Raw genomic sequence first — 17463 nt, 5'->3', positions numbered from 1 at the left:
TGGCCGGGGGGAGGGGGTAGGAGTTTAAAAATAAAATTTTGAAGTTGAAAATATTTTTAAAAAGTAAAATTATTTTTTGGGGGAGGGGATGGAGAGGGGGACTGGCCGGTGGTGAGTGGGTGGAGGTCAGGGATCGGATAAAAAAAGTAATTTAAAATTAATTTTTTTTTAAAATTGTTGGAATTTTAAAAATATTTTAAAATGGTAAGAAAAAATGGAAATTATGAAAAATAAAGGTGTTTATACATGTAATTTTTCCTTATTTGTATTATATTTTTCCTTTGAACTACTCTTTTAGTTTATAATGTAATTATGTTTGTCAAATGTTAGTATAAATTTTATAGAAAACAAGAAATACAAAATATTGTCAGAGCTTATTTATTAGGCACATTAATAAATTTATGAATTAAAATTGGTTAGAAAATTAACTTTCTTAATTTGTCTCTTCTGAATAAATCGATGATTAAATGATCAATTATTGATTGACCTAACTAAATGTGATGTTATAAGTAATAGAGATTAACACTCACAATCACTAAAAGTAATTCTATAATAGAGTTGTTCTTTATTATGACATTTCGTTGGTTTTGAGAGACTCTATAACATTGTAACACCCCGTTTTCAAAATAGATAAAAAATCAGCTTTTCAGATTTATCTGTAGGTGCAATCAACGGGGCCATAGACGGACTATAGATTGACCCACGGTCCGTCCTGCACATCCGTCAATGGGGTCAGAAACCCACAAAATCTCAGCCCAGAAAAAATTGGTTAAGTCATGATCGACGGACGGACGTACGGTCCGTAGTCCGTGACCGTCGATCGACAACCCATTCACACGCTCTCTGATAAGAGCCAACAATGACTAGCACGGTCCGTAGGTCTGACCGTAGGTGGGAACTAGCAGACAGTTAAGGGGGAAATGCAGTTGGGTCAACTTCAAATGGTCATTACTCTCAGCACAAAATGAATTAGGTGTCCATGACCTACCAAAATATAGATAATTGAATTAACTTTCCATAGCCACCGACCTTGCTAAAATCCGACCATCGAGTAAAAAGTTTTGCCCGTTTTAGTAAAGGCTTGTCAAACAGGCCCGACCTACGGGCCAAACAACGGACCGTCGATGGAACAACAGACCGTCAGCCCTGGTCGTCGTTTGGTCCGACAGCAACTAACTCAGGGGTCTTTTGATCTTTTCCCACTTCGTTTAAATCCTAAGATACGCCGTTTTGACCCTAAATCATTAGATTTTAGTCAATTTAAGCTTAAAAACATAATAAGAACTAATCTAAGTCAAAAGTTAGAAAATTAGAAGCAAGAGAGGAGAAAAAGCTCAAGAATCTTAGCTCAAGAACGCAACAAGTTTTCAGCAGTTCCAACCCCGAAATCTAAGCGTTTTTCTGTAAATTTCATCACCAGGTATGTGGGATTTCACTAGTGGGTTTCTTTCACCCATTGGGTCCCTAGTTTTCATTCAGTTCTTGATTCTCTATCATGATTAAACCTACGGTTTCTAGAACTTTGATAGAACTTCATGAATTTATTAGATATATGTTCCAAATCAGATTGTAAAGTTATTATTCAGTTTATCGCATGAATTCCAGAACTCTAGCTTTATATTTCTTTAGTTTTTGAATTACACATGCTAGGTCAGATATTTCAGTTACTTCAGATATACATCTCCAGTTATAGAACAATGATTACCAGATTAATTGTTGCATTCTCAGTTTGCATGTTCAGTTTTGAACTATCCAGTATTTACAGTCAGTCATAATCAGTTAATTACATAATTCATGGAAGTAGCATAATACCGAGTTGGACTAGGGTTCAACATACCCAATTAGTCCCAGAACTACTAGCTAAGTAGGTTGTAAGTCCCCTACGTGGGTAATCAGTTTAGTGATCACACCAGCATGCCTTTATACCTTTGGAAGGGTATATTGGGTCTTCTCGATGGGGCGTATTTTATTAACATTTTATTAAAATAGTACAACTAATATTTGAGGTGTGTTTTGATAATTAGTATTGGTGATAATTCAGATATGAAACTCAATAGTCAGATACTTTAAGTATATTTTTAACCATCAACTCAAGTAAAGAATGTTATATCTCGAAACGAGGTTTTTCAATACAACAATAATAACTACTTATATCTTAGTCTAGATCGTGACTTATACTCGTGAAATTATATCTATGAATGTCATTAACACTTAAAAAATCAAGGGTCTTAATTTAAAGATTATGACTATTTAAGCTTATACACGTCTAGTTACCAAAAGACACGAAAAAATATAAGCAAAAAAATAAAAAAAAAAAATTCAACAGATTCAAATAAAATGGAAATTGAAATAATATCACCTGTTTTCGAAAAAAATTGTTTCCTTATCCTTGTAGGATTCTAATAAAACTTTAGTCTAAATAAGATAGGATTAGAATTTCAAATCCTATCTAAATTAGGTCTTATACCATTATAAATACACTGGTTTGCTTGTTATTTTCTATTAACAAAAAAAAAATAGTAGTGTTTATATATAAAATATTTTTCTTGAGAAAAAATGTCAAATAACTTTGAGATGAATAACTCTAAGATGACGTTATACGTGGTGTCTTGTTGGATTTTTGCTGCTTTTGGTGGATTGATGTTTGGTTACGATATTGGTATTTCTGGCGGAGTTTCTGGTATGGATGATTTCTTGATTAAATTCTTCCCACATATTTATCAAACAAAGTTACATGCTATAGAAAATAACTACTGCAAATATGATAGTATGCTTCTCCAACTCTTCACTTCATCCTTATACATATCCGCTCTTTTCGCGAGTTTTTTTGCTTCAAAAGCGGCTACTAAATTAGGAAGAAGGCTTACCATTTCAATGGCGTCAATCTTTTTCATTGTTGGATCTGTATTGAGTGCAGCCGCGGAGAACAAATCGATGCTTATTTTTGGTAGAATTTTGTTTGGTATTGGTGTTGGATTTGGAAACGAGACCGTTCCTCTGTTTTTAACTGAAGTTGCACCAATCCAATACAGAGGAGCTGTGAATATTATGTTTCAATTGTTTGTAACTATAGGTATATTCATTGCAAATCTTGTCAACTATGGAACTTCAACGATACATCCATATGGTTGGAGAATGTCACTTGGATTTGCAGCTATTCCCGGGGTGATTCTGTTTATTGGTAGTTTTGTTATCACTGACACCCCTACGAGTCTAATTGAGCGTGGTAATGAGGAACAGGGGAAGTCCACGCTCATGAAGATTAGGGGTGTCAATGACGTTGAGGCTGAGTATAAAGAAATCGTGATAGCGTGTCAACAAGCCAAGCAAGTTAAGCAGCATTCGTTGAAGACCTTGTTAAAGCCTGCTAGCATTCCGCCACTTGTGATTGGTGTGTTGTTGCAAGTCTTTCAGCAATTTACTGGAATCAACGCTATTATGTTTTACGCGCCTGTTCTGTTTCAGACTATGGGATTCAAGGCTAATGCCTCGCTTCTATCCTCTGTCATTACTGGAATTGTTAATGTTGGAAGCACATTCGTTTCGATTTACCTTGTTGACAAGGTTGGAAGGAGGAAATTGCTTCTTCAAGCTTGTTGTCAGATGTTAATTTCTCAGTTAGCAATCGGGGCAATTTTGGTAACAAGTTTATCCGAGACAGGAACGTTGAACAAAACACTAGCATTGATAGTGGTGGTGTTGGTGTGTACCTATGTAATGTCGTTCGCGTGGTCATGGGGACCTCTTGGTTGGTTAATTCCTAGTGAGACATTCCCATTGGAAACAAGGACAACTGGTTTTGCATTCGCGGTTAGCACAAACATGCTCTTCACTTCCATCATTGCACAACTTTTCTTGACGATGCTTTGCACTATGAAAGCCTATATTTTCTTCTTTTTCTCTGGATGGATCGTCGTCATGGGATTATTCGTTTACTTCTTCTTGCCTGAAACAAAGGGAGTTCCGATTGATTCCATGGTCGAAAGAGTGTGGATGCAACACCCTATTTGGAAGAGACTATTCTAAAATGTATTATTATGTTTTTGCTAAGTAAATTTTTGTGATCAACATTTAGCTTTTCTTTGTAGGTTCAATTTTTGAATATCAGGTCTTTTTTTTTTTGTCATCAAAAGTAGTCTGTTAGTTTCTTATTTGTTAGTATGTAGCTGCATTTGTGTTTTCTAATGTTTACACAAAATAGAAATTTAAAAACTGAACATCTCATGTTTTTATGTTGAAACAATCAGATATTTCCTCTATGAAGATAAAAAAAAGGAACTTATATTATAAAATCAAGATGAATCAATTCTATCATACCTAGTAGGCTTTTTTTTAGCATATAAATCAATATATATATGAGAGAAACACCAAAAACACCTCTAAACTTAGCGCAAATTATTAGTTGTACTCTCGAACGGTTGACAACCTTAAAAACATCCTTACTTGACTAACTAAACTTAGATACACTCCTGATATGCAATATGACATAAGTAGTCTCAAACTATTGTATGAGCATAGAGTTCTTGATAAAAACCGAGAGAAGTATTGAAAACACTCATAAACGTGACAAGAATTTAGGGGTGAATTTCACTAAGTTGCAAGATCAATGGGAGTATTTATCTTTATTTAGTCAAATAAATGGATGTTTTTAACGTTGTCAATAGTTTGAGGATAAAACTAATAATTTACATCAAGTTTAGGGGCATTTTTTAATACTTCTCTCAAATATATAGTTGAATTCTAAAGCTATCCTGTGAGTTATGGAGAAAAACCTAACAATTCACCCTTATAGAAGACCAAACAATTCACCCCTATAGAAGGCCAAACAGGATCGACATATTTCTATACTGACAAACTTTTGAAGGTGAAGTGTATATAATAATTGAAATCTTAGGGGAATTCTACATCGAATTTATGAGATAGGAAAGTAAAGAGCTTTAAGCATATTTAAGACAGTTTATGGACATTGTGTATATTATAAGACATCGGTAAATCTTACATCAGAATAGTACACACAACTTTTACAAGCAAAAAATTAACAAATCTAAGAATGTTGTATCTTAGTTTTTATTGGCAAATTAAATCTTGTAACATTGATCTTGGTATTTTACATATCTCCAAAACTTTTGAAGACGCTAAGTTTTAGTTTTTATTAAATATTATTTCCTTCGTTTAAAAAAGAATGACCTCATTTTCATTTTAGTTTGTTTCTGTTGGGTTATCCCACATCGAAAGTGGAAGGGGCTGGTGGTCAATTTATAAGTGTGAGGGAAAGCCTCAACCTTAGAGCTAGCTTTTGGGTTGAGAAGGCCCAAGACCACCCAACATTGGTATCAGAGCCCAGGTTGTTAACAAGTCTCAGCCCACCGCGAGGAACTGGGTTGTCGTTCTCTCCAGCCCAAGGCCCGATGTGTGAAGGGGGAGATTGTTGGGTTACCCCACATCGGAAGTGGAAGGGGCTGGTGGTCAATTTATAAGTGTGAAGGAAAGCCTCAACCTTAGAGCTAGCTTTTGGGTTGAGAAGGCCCAAGACCACCCAACAGTTTCAAAAAGAATAATGTTTTTCCTTTGATATATTTGACGTAACTTTAATTTATAGCCACAAAATCAAAAAATCTTCTTTTTTTTCTTAAACGTTGTTCCAAGTCAAACTAAGTCATTCTTTTTGAAACGAAGAGAGTACTAAATAACTATACGTGAATATTAATGTGTATTGATAAATAATCAGATGCCAATTCAATTTAAGAATGAAGTAGGGATATTTATGATTCAGTTTACATTATTTTTTTCTTTTTTCAAAAAGAAAAATTATGTCAATCAAGCCAATTCTTTTAAATGTTAGAATCAAAACAAACTATTTCAGTAAACTTTTCACCGTTTTAATATTTTTTTTTTGTTAATTCAATTTTTTTCATTATATATATATATATATAGATAGATAGATAGATAGATATAGATATATATATGTTAAATAGGGCAACTTTCATATATAGAAAACATAAAATTCATATTTATACGTTATAGCAAAGTTTGCATATTGCACTCCATAGCAAACATATAAATGTATAATTCGCTATCATATATAATTGGAGCGAATTGTATAAAACGAATTGTATAAAATGAGAAGGAGAAAGAGACTTGGGCAGAGAATTGTATAAAACGAATTGTATAATTATTGTATAGAACGATTATATACAATTTGAATTTGTATAAAAGAGAAAGAGAGAAAGACAAAAGAAACTGGGCAGGAGAGTATTTTGTATAATTATAAGTACATAGGACGAAAATATATGTATTTGCATGTGTATATACAATTTTCTCTCGCTTTATACAAACAGAAACGAATTTATACATTTCGTTTCTGTTGTATAAGCGAGAGAGGCGAGGGGGTGTGCGAGATTCGGGAGAGTGGCGAGCGAGATCTGGGAGAGGGGAGAGAGGGAACAAAAATATATGTATTTATACAATTTCCTCTCGCTTTATACGAATAGAAACAGATTTTATACACTTGTGTTTGTATAAAAGTGAGAGGAAGCGAGCGAGAGATGGAGCGAGAGAGGAGAGTGGCGAGCGAGAGTCTGACGGAGAGAGGTGACTGACAAACAGTTTGCTACGGGACACAATTAAATCAAAGGGTGGTTATAGCGATTAAATTGATTTATTAGTTTGTCATTATATACAATTTTCCCTTTTAAATATATTACATCAATGAGAATTATCTAAATGTGTATTTTTGAGCCGAAGTATTCAAATATTTATTAATAAGTATTTATATAGCCGGGTTGACTCGTATTTACGATTATTTTCTTACTTAGAATTAAATAAATTATCGAAATGAAGCTTCTTTTCAGCATATCGGAGTTCGATTATTATATTGGATCGAACTTTGAGAGTTTCAGATTTTTCAGAAAAGATGGATCAAACTTATCGATTATCGAAGTGAAACTTTGGACATACTGAAGTCCATCCCTTGTGAATTGTTAGCTCATACATATATATATATATACACACGTTAGAATGACTAAAATTTCATAAAAATATATATGTAAATTGTAATGAATAATAAAATGCAACAGTTACAAAATAAGAATGAAGACTTACGACAATGAAATATTCATAGAAAACTAAATTAAGAAGTCTAATAGAGAAAAAAGAAACAGATTTAAGAAAAAACAAAATGTAGACATTATTCTTATAAGACTGATGTATATATAGATGAAAAAATTAGTACATAACATTAACAGTATAAAAGTTGAATAAGTAATTAAAAATAATAATAAATAAATGAAGAATAGGAAAAAGAAAATTAAACTTAGCAAACCATTTAGAAAGAACAACTAAAGTTCTTATCATGTAATTAAGCATCAATTAATGAATTTAAATTTGTGAAGCTAGAGTCATTCTTTAACAATAATTAAGAGGACATTATCAACGTATGTGTCTTCATTTTGCAGATTTGCACCATTTAAATTATCAAATTTCGTTATTTATCATAAATGATAGTACTTTATCCACATAATTCTATTATTTATGAGAAGAGGAAAAGTATAGCAATTTAGGTAGACTTTTTTCTTTCAAAAAAAAATAATTACAATTATCATATACATATAGATTATAGATGATAAATATTAATAAATTAGATATTTAATTAGGATTAATCTTAGAAAATCTAAAAGTCATTAACATTTTAATCAAAATCATATAATCAAATATTTAAATATTTTATAGCAATTTAACTTATAAAAGGGGTAAAACCGTGATTCAATTTTCAACTTTTTTTGTTTATGTTTTTAGAAATATATGATATAATATGATTGTACGAAGATCAGTGATTGAAAGCAAGTTAAAGAACTTAATAACCTTGAACTCTTGCGTTTCAGACAATTTCAGGATTCATTGGAGGAAATTTAGTTTGTGATGTATGTTCTCAACTCTACAAAGTTGCTCAAGAAAATAATCGTTTCAATTATGGATTATCGCCTCGTTACTTATTCACAATTAAGGTGTGGTGCTATGATTGAGATTCCTTCACCATTAATAAGATATTAAGATGATTTGGGTTGGAGTCACAAGAAAGAAGAACTTTTTGGTAAGATTGTTTTACCCCCCTTAATGAACTTTTGAATTACAAGAATTTCCTATTGTATGGTGATTGTATGACAATTTTACAACATACAGTTCATTTCCATACATTTGGTACTAAGGAAAATATGTTTTTTTAAAAAAAGAAAAAGTAATTTTTTTGCTTGTTTCTGGTGTTTGGTAAATGAGGAAAATAAGCTTTGTATATCAATTATGAAACTTGTTTTTCTCTTTTCCCACTAGTGAAGTAATTTTCTTGATTTTTAACTAACTTGTTTTCCGAGTTCGGAGCCTAAAGGGTATAAAATATTAACAAAAATTCCAAAACAGTATATAAAATTTTATATTAACCAAAACGGCAAAATCGCTGGAACAACAACGATTTACTCCAGCGATTTTGCATAATGTGATTTTTTTTTAAAAAAAATTCAAATCGCTACCTTGGCAGCGATTTACATTTTTAAAAAAAATTGTTTGAAAATCGCTTCCTTTGGCAGCGATTTACATTTTTTTAAAAAAAATTGAAAATTGCAGCGATTTTTTTTTATTTTTAAATGGAAATCGCTGCCTAGGCAGCGATTTTCAAAAAAAAAAAAAAAAAATTTAAAACAAAATTGAAAATCGCTGCCTAGGTAGCGATTTGAATTTTTTTAAAAAAAAAAAATCACATTTTGCAAAATTGCTGCAGTAGCAGCGATTTTGCTTTTTCCGGTGGAGTAAATCGTTGTTGTTCCAACGATTTTGCCGTTTTGGTTAATATAAAATTTATATACCTTTTTGAAATTTTTGTTAATATTTTATACAGTTTAGGCTCCGGACTCCTTGTTTTCCACTCATCCATAACAAACACACTTGTAGTGAAGACAATTATCTTACAATTGGACAGCATAATCATTGGTACAAGCAGTTGGTTAACAGATTTTATCTGATTGTTAATGTTCAATACCAAAGATACAAGCTTAATAATATCAAAAGGAATGAAACTGACATATCCTGACTTGCTTCTACAAATGATATATCGCGCAAGCTAGGGAAGTGAAATCTATTGGAATAGAAAATAGTGCAACTCGATCAGTATAAGAATAAAGCGAGGTAAGTCATTGGCACCAGAAAAGTTGGGTTAATAACTACACAGACATACCTAACAAAGGTAAATCAATGTTCTTAGCTGATCACATCATTTTACGCCAAACTCCTTATTCTGGCTATGGAATTAAGCACGTGCTCGTGTTAACTTAAACTAAGACTTCTCTTCATCTGATTGAGGACAGGCTGCAGGCCCTGGGGCAGCTTCAACATCAACGAAGAACTCCTCAACTAAAACAAAGCCAAACAAAAAGCATAAGAAGGATTATTTCATACTAAGAAAAGCATAAAAAGTTTAGCTAGATCGAGTCATGTCATCCTTTAGCTATGGGAAATGTTCATGCCCAAGAAACTTATTCATGATCCTCAAGACAGGTAAATTTTCCAGACATGCCTTGTTTCCGGGTAATAACATTGTTTCTTGTAATAAATGTTCATACCTTCGTTGAGAGTGTAAATTTAATATGCAAATGAAAAAACTTTAATTTTTAAGGCCATGGAGCAATCATGTATCAGTATTTAAATATTTATGACTAAACCATGTCATACAAGGTATGAAAGCAAGACTGCATTCACAAGGATCGGGGTTGTATTCATTACATGTTTTCAAAGTAAAGAAAATGAATTCCGATTATAAGAAGACTTCAGCTGTTAAATCCATCTAAATAGTACAGAACTTAAAGCTAATGCTTTTTTGAACTACTCAATCTGCTTTGATTCAAAGCATAAGACAACACGGACAAGAAAGTAGTAAATTCTCACCTATATCTTCTTGTTCTGGAGAATCAAGCAGAATGTCTGAATCGGAAGGCAAAAACGGGGAACCAGGATAGTTTCCTAGAGATCCTAAATCTGCAATTAGTGTTGGAGCAAAAATTACCATTAATCAGACCAAGTAGGGAAAAAAAAGACAGGAAAATCATGCATATATGAGAACTAATAATTCTAAGAGCAGGAAAGGAATCCTAAAGTTGCAGCCAACACAATTATCAACATCGAATTAAGCCCGGGTGAATGGGGACAACCTCTTTGAAAATGATGTCCAATTATGCTTTCCAGGAGTTGAGCTATTAATAATATTTTTGAGTTATGTATGAGGAAAGTTACCTCCCAAGTTTGATAAGTCTGCTGTTAGATCCGAAAGACTGAAATCCCAAGGAATCTGATCCAAGGATCTCAGCAAATCTCTAGAATTACCAACACCGTTATCTGGTGGAAGTTGCAATCCTACTGAACTTGCTACGTCAGATGGGAACGAAGAGTCAAGCACTGATGTGTCAATTCCCATCCCTGAAATCTCCGAAGCGGTGAAGGGGAAGTGGCCACTGGAAGCTACTGATGCAGGGCTTACAGGCATATCAGACATGGCATTGCTAGGTGGAACAGCTGGTGCTACATCGGATGCACTCGTTTCTACCACCATACTGTCAACAAGCAGGAAATGTAAAGTGACATTTCCCATACCATTTCTTTTAAAAATCTACTATAGAAATAGCTTTTATTATTTTAAGCCCATAAACATGTTTGACCTTGTATATATAGTATAATTTTTGGACGAATGGGGTTCAGATGAACCCCTTGAGACACCCTAGCACCATCCCTGAGGTAAAAATATAAAACACAAACACGCGGGACTGAGCAGAAAAGTAATCTCTTTCACCAACCTCAGTGCTATTTAAACAACGAGAAGTGGCGAGAGTTCTCACCAAATTCTATGAAGCATGAAATATGAATCATAATAGGGAATACACATCGAATTGGGAAGTGTTTATGGATTTTTTTTAGAGTTCTAGTCTCACATTTCAAGGTTTAGAAGGGAGTTTAAAGCCAATAAAAAATGAAATCTCACTCATTTCCAGAGTTCATTTGCATTGGATGATAGTTGCTTGGTGCAGGCACACCATTAACCACATGGCAACTGGACATGCCCATCGGATCAAAATGAGGTTGACCTGCAGCTGGATGGGGATGTTGTTGTAGGACGGGGTATCCCATGGGTAAGTTGTTGACTGCACTGAAAACAAGAGCCAATCAACAATAATGACATAAAGTATACAAGAATATTGTCAATAACTTCTATTGTATTAACTCGTTATGCTTCCTCTCATGGATGCCCCCATTTAGTTCTCCAAGTAGCAGTATTAATCCAAGTTAAGTCATAAAAGCGAATGACACAAACTAAATAGGGAACTCAACAGAAAGCCTCTAACATCGACAGCCAACCAAATTAGTTTTTTTTTTTCATGATATACAATTGGACAATGTTAAAATGAAGCTCCTTGAAGAAATAGTTTCATTTTCCCAGAAAAACAAGTATGACTTCTGTAGATTAATACAGTTTAAGCTTATGAAAAGGGAATAAAAGAGTACATGCCCTAGCTGAAGCAGAACCAACATTCCCGAAGGAAAAGGGTGATGGTCCCCATCCTTTTCAGAATATGAAACGGCAGAAAGACGAAGACAAAAAAAGAATATGAAATTGAATGAAATGATGTAACGGTAAATAAAATTACCTGGCATGGTATTTATCCCATTCTGCATCGGAGTCAATGGAACCTTCGGAGGCACAGGATATTTCATCAGATGATATTGATGCTCAAGCAAATGATTGAACAAGATGATTTGTTTCTTCAATTTAAGCCTAATGTAGTAGGCCCGAAAGAAATCTGCATTTTCCTCTTCCAATTTTTGCCAAACTGTATTCAGTATGAAAAGGTATAAGAGACTGAGAACTGACACACATTATAACCAAAGTAATGATAAATATAAGAAAACATATTTCAACTAAGTAGCAAATACATAACCATTATAATCACCAACAATTTCATTTTTGATATACATACCAAGAGCTGTAAATCCGGGATCTATCCTTGCACGATTAAGAAGTGTTTTAACCACTTCATCCTTATTCATATACAATTGTAAGCAACGTTCAATCAAGTTTTGGACCTACATCATCATTTTTGTCATAATAAAGTTAAAGAACAAGGTGCGACAGAGAACGGAAACTTCCCCTACACACAGAGACTTGTATAAAAGTATGTGTCTGAATAAAGAACTATCTTACTAGTTCAATATCTTCACGTGAAACTTTTCGGTTGTCATTGCCTGATGCAGAAACTGAACCTGAGTCTGCTACAGGTGTATCGGTTGCATTGTTCTGCTGGTCACTTTGGGCCTCATGAGAAGCCTGAGTTGAAGATTGTTTCTCAGTTGTGCTTTGTGGATCCTGAAGTTGTTACAATTAACAATATAAGAAAAAAGAAAGTTCGATATCTGAACAACAAGTTACAACTTACCAAAAGAATTTAATAGCAAAAATGGTTTCAGAATTTTCATGTGCATATATTATTTGCTGGCTCTATAAGAAGAGAATGTTAATAAATAGTTAACTATAACAGGATAAAGAGGAACATCGTGATTACAGAACGGAGATTACTCAGATTTATAAAATAAGCCACAAGAGTAAGCAGCGAGTTAATTGAGTCATAACTTGCACTGAGAAACTTTTCGAAAAAAATAGATAGCATTGTCAAAAAAATGAAATTCCATACATCAAACCAGAGAAAGACATGAAGGATCTGAACACATCAAAAGGAGACCTAGAAAGATATAAACACAAGTACCTGTGTGGTCTTCATTTTAGCTAACTGCAAGCACACTAAATATCTCCCTCAAGCTCCAATACGCCATGGCTATAACTTGTATTACTACTTTGAAGATCTCTCAATAAAGGAGAAGAAATCACCTGAGAACAAAATGGAAGAAAGATCCAAAAAGAATTACAAGTCCACAAACTGTGTAGAATAAGAAGATCAAACTTCAGGACATACTTTCAAGATAAGAAAAACAAACATCACGTTTTAGTACAAGGCACTCATATCTCTTTGGATCATGTTGTAAGATGAAGTTGAAACAATATCTTTCCACTTCTGAGGAGCATAGTTGATCTACTCTAATTAGTGAACTCCATTTTTTGATAAAGTCAAGATTTTTGCACTGAATATCACACCAAGGTAGTGTCAAGGATCCATCGACCCATCTTTGCAAAAATGAAGGTTCCGTTTTCACCAAAAAGTATCAAAGAAACAAAAAATCTGGTTTGATTTTCTGTCATTTATAGCCAAATTGGCCAAAATGCACAAGCGGAGCTGCTCGACTTTCCATCTCTCCTCTTCCTAGCATCCATATTTTCCATGTACCATCTTGTCAAATAATTTTCCATTGTTTGAGATGCTCATATTTAAGACAATTCTATTACAAGGTAGTAATGTAGTTTTTTTTAAGAGGAAGTTAACTGTATTACAAAAGCAGCATTAAAGAACTGCTGAAGTAATTGCAGGTTGAGCAAAAACCGAAAATCGAATACCTGTCTTATCTAACAAGGATTCTAAGAAGCTAAGAATTGATTCTGCATCATTTACAAACTCCTCCTTAGACCAATAAGATTACAAAAGCATACAATTAAACTTGATCTGTTTGATTCTGTTTGCCTTATCTTCAAAACATCTAGTGTTTCTTTCCCTCCACACTGTCCACCATATGCATGCTGAGATAGTCTTCCACCACTATGATTTCTTGTTTCTGTTCTGCCACTGTTCCATCAACTAGTAGTTGTGAGGTGTTACTTGGCATAACCCACATGCGATGAATAAACAAATGGTTTATAGTTGGTTTCTGCATCAACCCCACATAGTTGACATCTGCTACATAGAAAGATACCTCTTCTTTGAAGATTTTGAATTTTTGATGAGTCAGGCAAGCATTATTGACTACCACCCGAGAGAAGCAGGTCACTTTATACAAGGTTCTAATGTAGTAACAGATGGTCCAAGTCCTTCCCATTCATCTAGCACATGTGACATCAACTTACTATAAACATCTCCTCTTCCTCAGATTATCTGACATTAAGTTAGGATCAGACATAGTATACCATATAAAACCCCACCTTTAGGTGTTATAGTATTCCACATTGACTTCCACGTGGTCCTCGTATCACCTCCATGGAGCAGGTAGTTATAATATGAATTCATCAAATACATTTGCTGCTTACCCATTTCCACAATATTGTCATTTTCCCGTACCAAAAGAAAGGTATTTTTTCATTTTCCCTATAGCACTATACATTGCTCTGAAGGAAACTATCCACTTCATCCCACTCCAATCTTGAATAGATCTCCGAAAACAATGCTTCCCCTTATGCTTGTCCTTCTTCCTTCAAGGTTATTATACCTTTGACTGTGATTCTTAACTGTGAACCAAATGAGTCTTGAGAACTCCTTCAGTCCCCTCATGCTTCCCTCTCCACATGCACATGCGGCTATAACATTATCAAGGAAATCACTCATGCTCATGAAGTAGTTTATCTTTATTATGACAAAGTAGTAACACTATAAAGTAATTGTTTTGGTCTATTCTATAGCATGTACCGATATGTGTCTCTTTTTTACAATTTTTATTTACACCTCCCTGCCTACATTTGTAATTAGGATTAAGGACAAAGAAAGAAAACGATTCAAGTGGATTTGAATTTAACTTCCTAATCCACTATCATGTCCCACATTGGTTCAATTTTCTTATCATCAGGATAAGAATATCTCACCCATTTCATCCTCACTCTTCTTTCCATCAGCTTTGGATGGAAATATGGTCATGTCATCTTTTTTCACTTCCATATTCTCATTTTTCCTTTGATATTCTCTACATCCTTTTCTTTCACATTTCAGTTGATCTTTCCCCATTATTTTCACAGAGTGACAAACAAACTTACTGTACAACATAGTTGTGATCCTCAAGGCATGAAGGAATAACAAGATGAAATATTGAAGCTACAAGGGATCTAACACAACCTGTATCGCAAGAGCATGTTGTCAGATAGGAGCTTGAATGGATATCAGTAGAAGTCAGAACAATGAATGTGATGGAAGGGACATTGTGAAAAAGGAGACGGTTCAGGGTAGAATATCCACTATTTTGTGGTGACTCGGATCATTAGCAATCCAAGCATGCTAGAGTTGAGAAGCAATAAATTGTTATTGATCTTGTATACAAGAACTAAAATATCATTTCCACAGATGGCCACAACTGAAAAAAGGAGGATCTTTCATGAATAGAAAGTTCAAAATTTCGTTCCATCAGGGGAAACTAAAAGGAAATCAATTATCTATAAAAAGAAGGTGCATAAGCATGAGGAACAATTTCAAAAATGCATGATAGTTTCTCCAATCTGTTATTCAACATAGAAGAGTTGGATGAGTATACTTGATAACTTTGCATCCTGTCTATCCAGATACTCTATGTGATTTACAACTAATTTCCCAACATGAGATGAGATTAGCATGGATATGCAAAATCAAATATAATTTTCAGCTTCAATCTGAAGGCTCAAATGAGCAACTCTCTAAAGGTCCCCGCTGTCTTTACTTACAAATTACATTCTGCCACGAATCTAAAAGAATAAGCAGCAGCCATTAGATATAGATATGAGACCTCTCGGGCTCTGTAAGGCGATCAATTGCTGCGGCTTTAACTAACACCGCAACTAGGACTACTGGCAGAACTAAACTGTTGAATATGAAAAGGATCTAATTGAAAGAAGACTACCAAGAGATTGGCTTACTTGAATGAGCAGAATACTTACCAACAACAACATATCCAGTGTAGTACCACAAAGTGGGGTCTGGAGAAGGTAGAGTGTACGCAAGCAGACCTTACCCCACAAACTTTAGCATCAGAAATATCAGTAAACAAGGAACCATGATAACAAAGAAGCCCTTTTTTTATCTTTTACAAGTAGAATACCATAACAAATAAGTCTCGAAAAGCTCCAACAAGATTGGCTTACAAAAATGATCCAAATATCCACAAAGATTAATTCTTTTCTACAAAAACCATCACTTTGAAAGAAAAATCACCTGTACTATGCTGAACAGCGTAAAATACCCTTTCAGCAATATCCACTTAAGAAATCAAGATAACCATCCCCATTTTAAATCAACAAAATTTCTGAACTAGGAAAGATCAGATATCTACATTGCAAGAACTAATGTATCACAATACATAGAAGCATAAATCTAAAAGATCTCCAGATAGTTGCACACAGATTACTACTGCAAAATCAAGATTGTAGTACTAAAAAATGCTCCTCATGATTATCACCAAGTACAAATAATGAAATTCCCCAAAAATACAAGAACCCCCATCTGACAAATCTCCACAACTAAGCTCTAACCAGTGTAAAAGCAACACCAAAGATTGCATTTTTAACAAAATTTAACCCAATTCTTGAAACAAAAAAAATAAACCAAAAATGTGCAAACCCAAAAAACAAAAACAGCCAAAAAATGAATAAAAATCAAGTCTTTGTATAAAAGAGAAAAACAGCAAGAGAAAACAAGACAAACCTGCAGTTCCAAGTAGCAAACAAGATGCAAATTTGAGTTTGCCAACAAACTAAAATGACAATTCTTGAAGTGGGAATACAGTACTTTAATTAGGAAAATTTAAAGAAATTAAAGGTGAAAATTTAGCATAATAAAGAAGCAGAAGAGGAGAAGATTGGGACAAAGAAAAAAAATGGTGTTTTTTTTTGTTGGATGATTATTGGTCCTTTTCTGTTCAGTAAGGTGTTGCTGTTACTGTAGCTGGCAAATGAAATAATGTAAAAAATGGAAACTGCATATTACCGCCAAACCATAGTTTAATATAACTAATTATTTGAACTAATATATTTTATTCTAATCATCCATGGTGGTATAGTAGAAATCTATGTATCCTTGACTCTGAGATATGAAACGATTTAATTAGTTGATTATTTGAATTCTTAATTTTTTGTTGGTGATAGCTTAATTCTCAAACTTGTAATCTCTTCTTTTTTATTTTACTTCATCTTATCCTAAAACAACAAATATACCCTCAATTATTCTACTTGCTTTTTTCATTTGTATTTGTGTATTATTTTTATAAACAATTGTCTAACAATATTTATTGAGTTTGGAAAATCAAGACATATTTTACCCTTTGTATGTATCTTACTTTTGTTATCAAATAATATTTGATACTATCTCTGTTCATTTTTAATTGTCATAATTTTTATTTTTAGAATCAAATTATAAAAACTTTGACAAACATTTTGCAAATATAGTTTTTCATTATATCGATATGCAAAAATTGTAATTTATAGTTTTTTTTTTTAATAGTTTTTGAATATCTGAATTTTTTGTTTAAAATATCATATTAATGTAATCTAATTTAACTTTGAAAATTAGTCAAAATGGACGAAGGAAGTATTTAATA

At 33.4% G+C, this 17463-nt stretch overlaps 2 protein-coding genes across 4 annotated transcripts; one reads left to right on the top strand and one right to left on the bottom strand.

Annotated features, from left to right (window-relative positions):
- Positions 1-2556: 2556 nt before the first annotated feature.
- On the top strand, positions 2557-4082 carry LOC107008396 (sugar transport protein 8-like). The gene has a single exon (XM_015207419.2). The coding sequence runs from the start codon at positions 2557-2559 to the stop codon at positions 4024-4026; it is 1470 nt and encodes a 489-aa protein (XP_015062905.1). The 3' UTR covers positions 4027-4082.
- Positions 4083-8989: 4907 nt separating this feature from the next.
- On the bottom strand, positions 8990-16832 carry LOC107008233. Of its 3 annotated transcripts, none has more exons than XM_015207175.2 (9): positions 16572-16832; positions 12795-12916; positions 12236-12397; positions 12012-12117; positions 11682-11864; positions 11018-11177; positions 10276-10592; positions 9931-10020; positions 8990-9399 (listed from the first exon to the last, which is right to left on the bottom strand). In XM_015207175.2, exons 2-9 carry the CDS (start codon positions 12807-12809, stop codon positions 9323-9325), a joined length of 1110 nt encoding a protein of 369 aa, XP_015062661.1. In that variant the 5' UTR covers positions 12810-12916; positions 16572-16832; the 3' UTR covers positions 8990-9322. The 3 variants fall into 3 exon arrangements, with proteins under 3 accessions (XP_015062661.1, XP_027769790.1, XP_027769789.1); XM_027913989.1 differs by lacking the exon at positions 16572-16832 and adding an exon at positions 15809-16499; XM_027913988.1 differs by lacking the exon at positions 16572-16832 and adding an exon at positions 13538-15795.
- Positions 16833-17463: the final 631 nt, after the last annotated feature.

Source organism: Solanum pennellii, chromosome 1 (genome assembly GCF_001406875.1).
Source record: "Solanum pennellii chromosome 1, SPENNV200".
Taxonomy (NCBI): Eukaryota; Viridiplantae; Streptophyta; class Magnoliopsida; order Solanales; family Solanaceae; genus Solanum; species Solanum pennellii.
The sequence above is the reverse complement of the archived record's forward strand: the minus strand, read 5'-3'. Positions and strand labels throughout refer to the sequence as shown.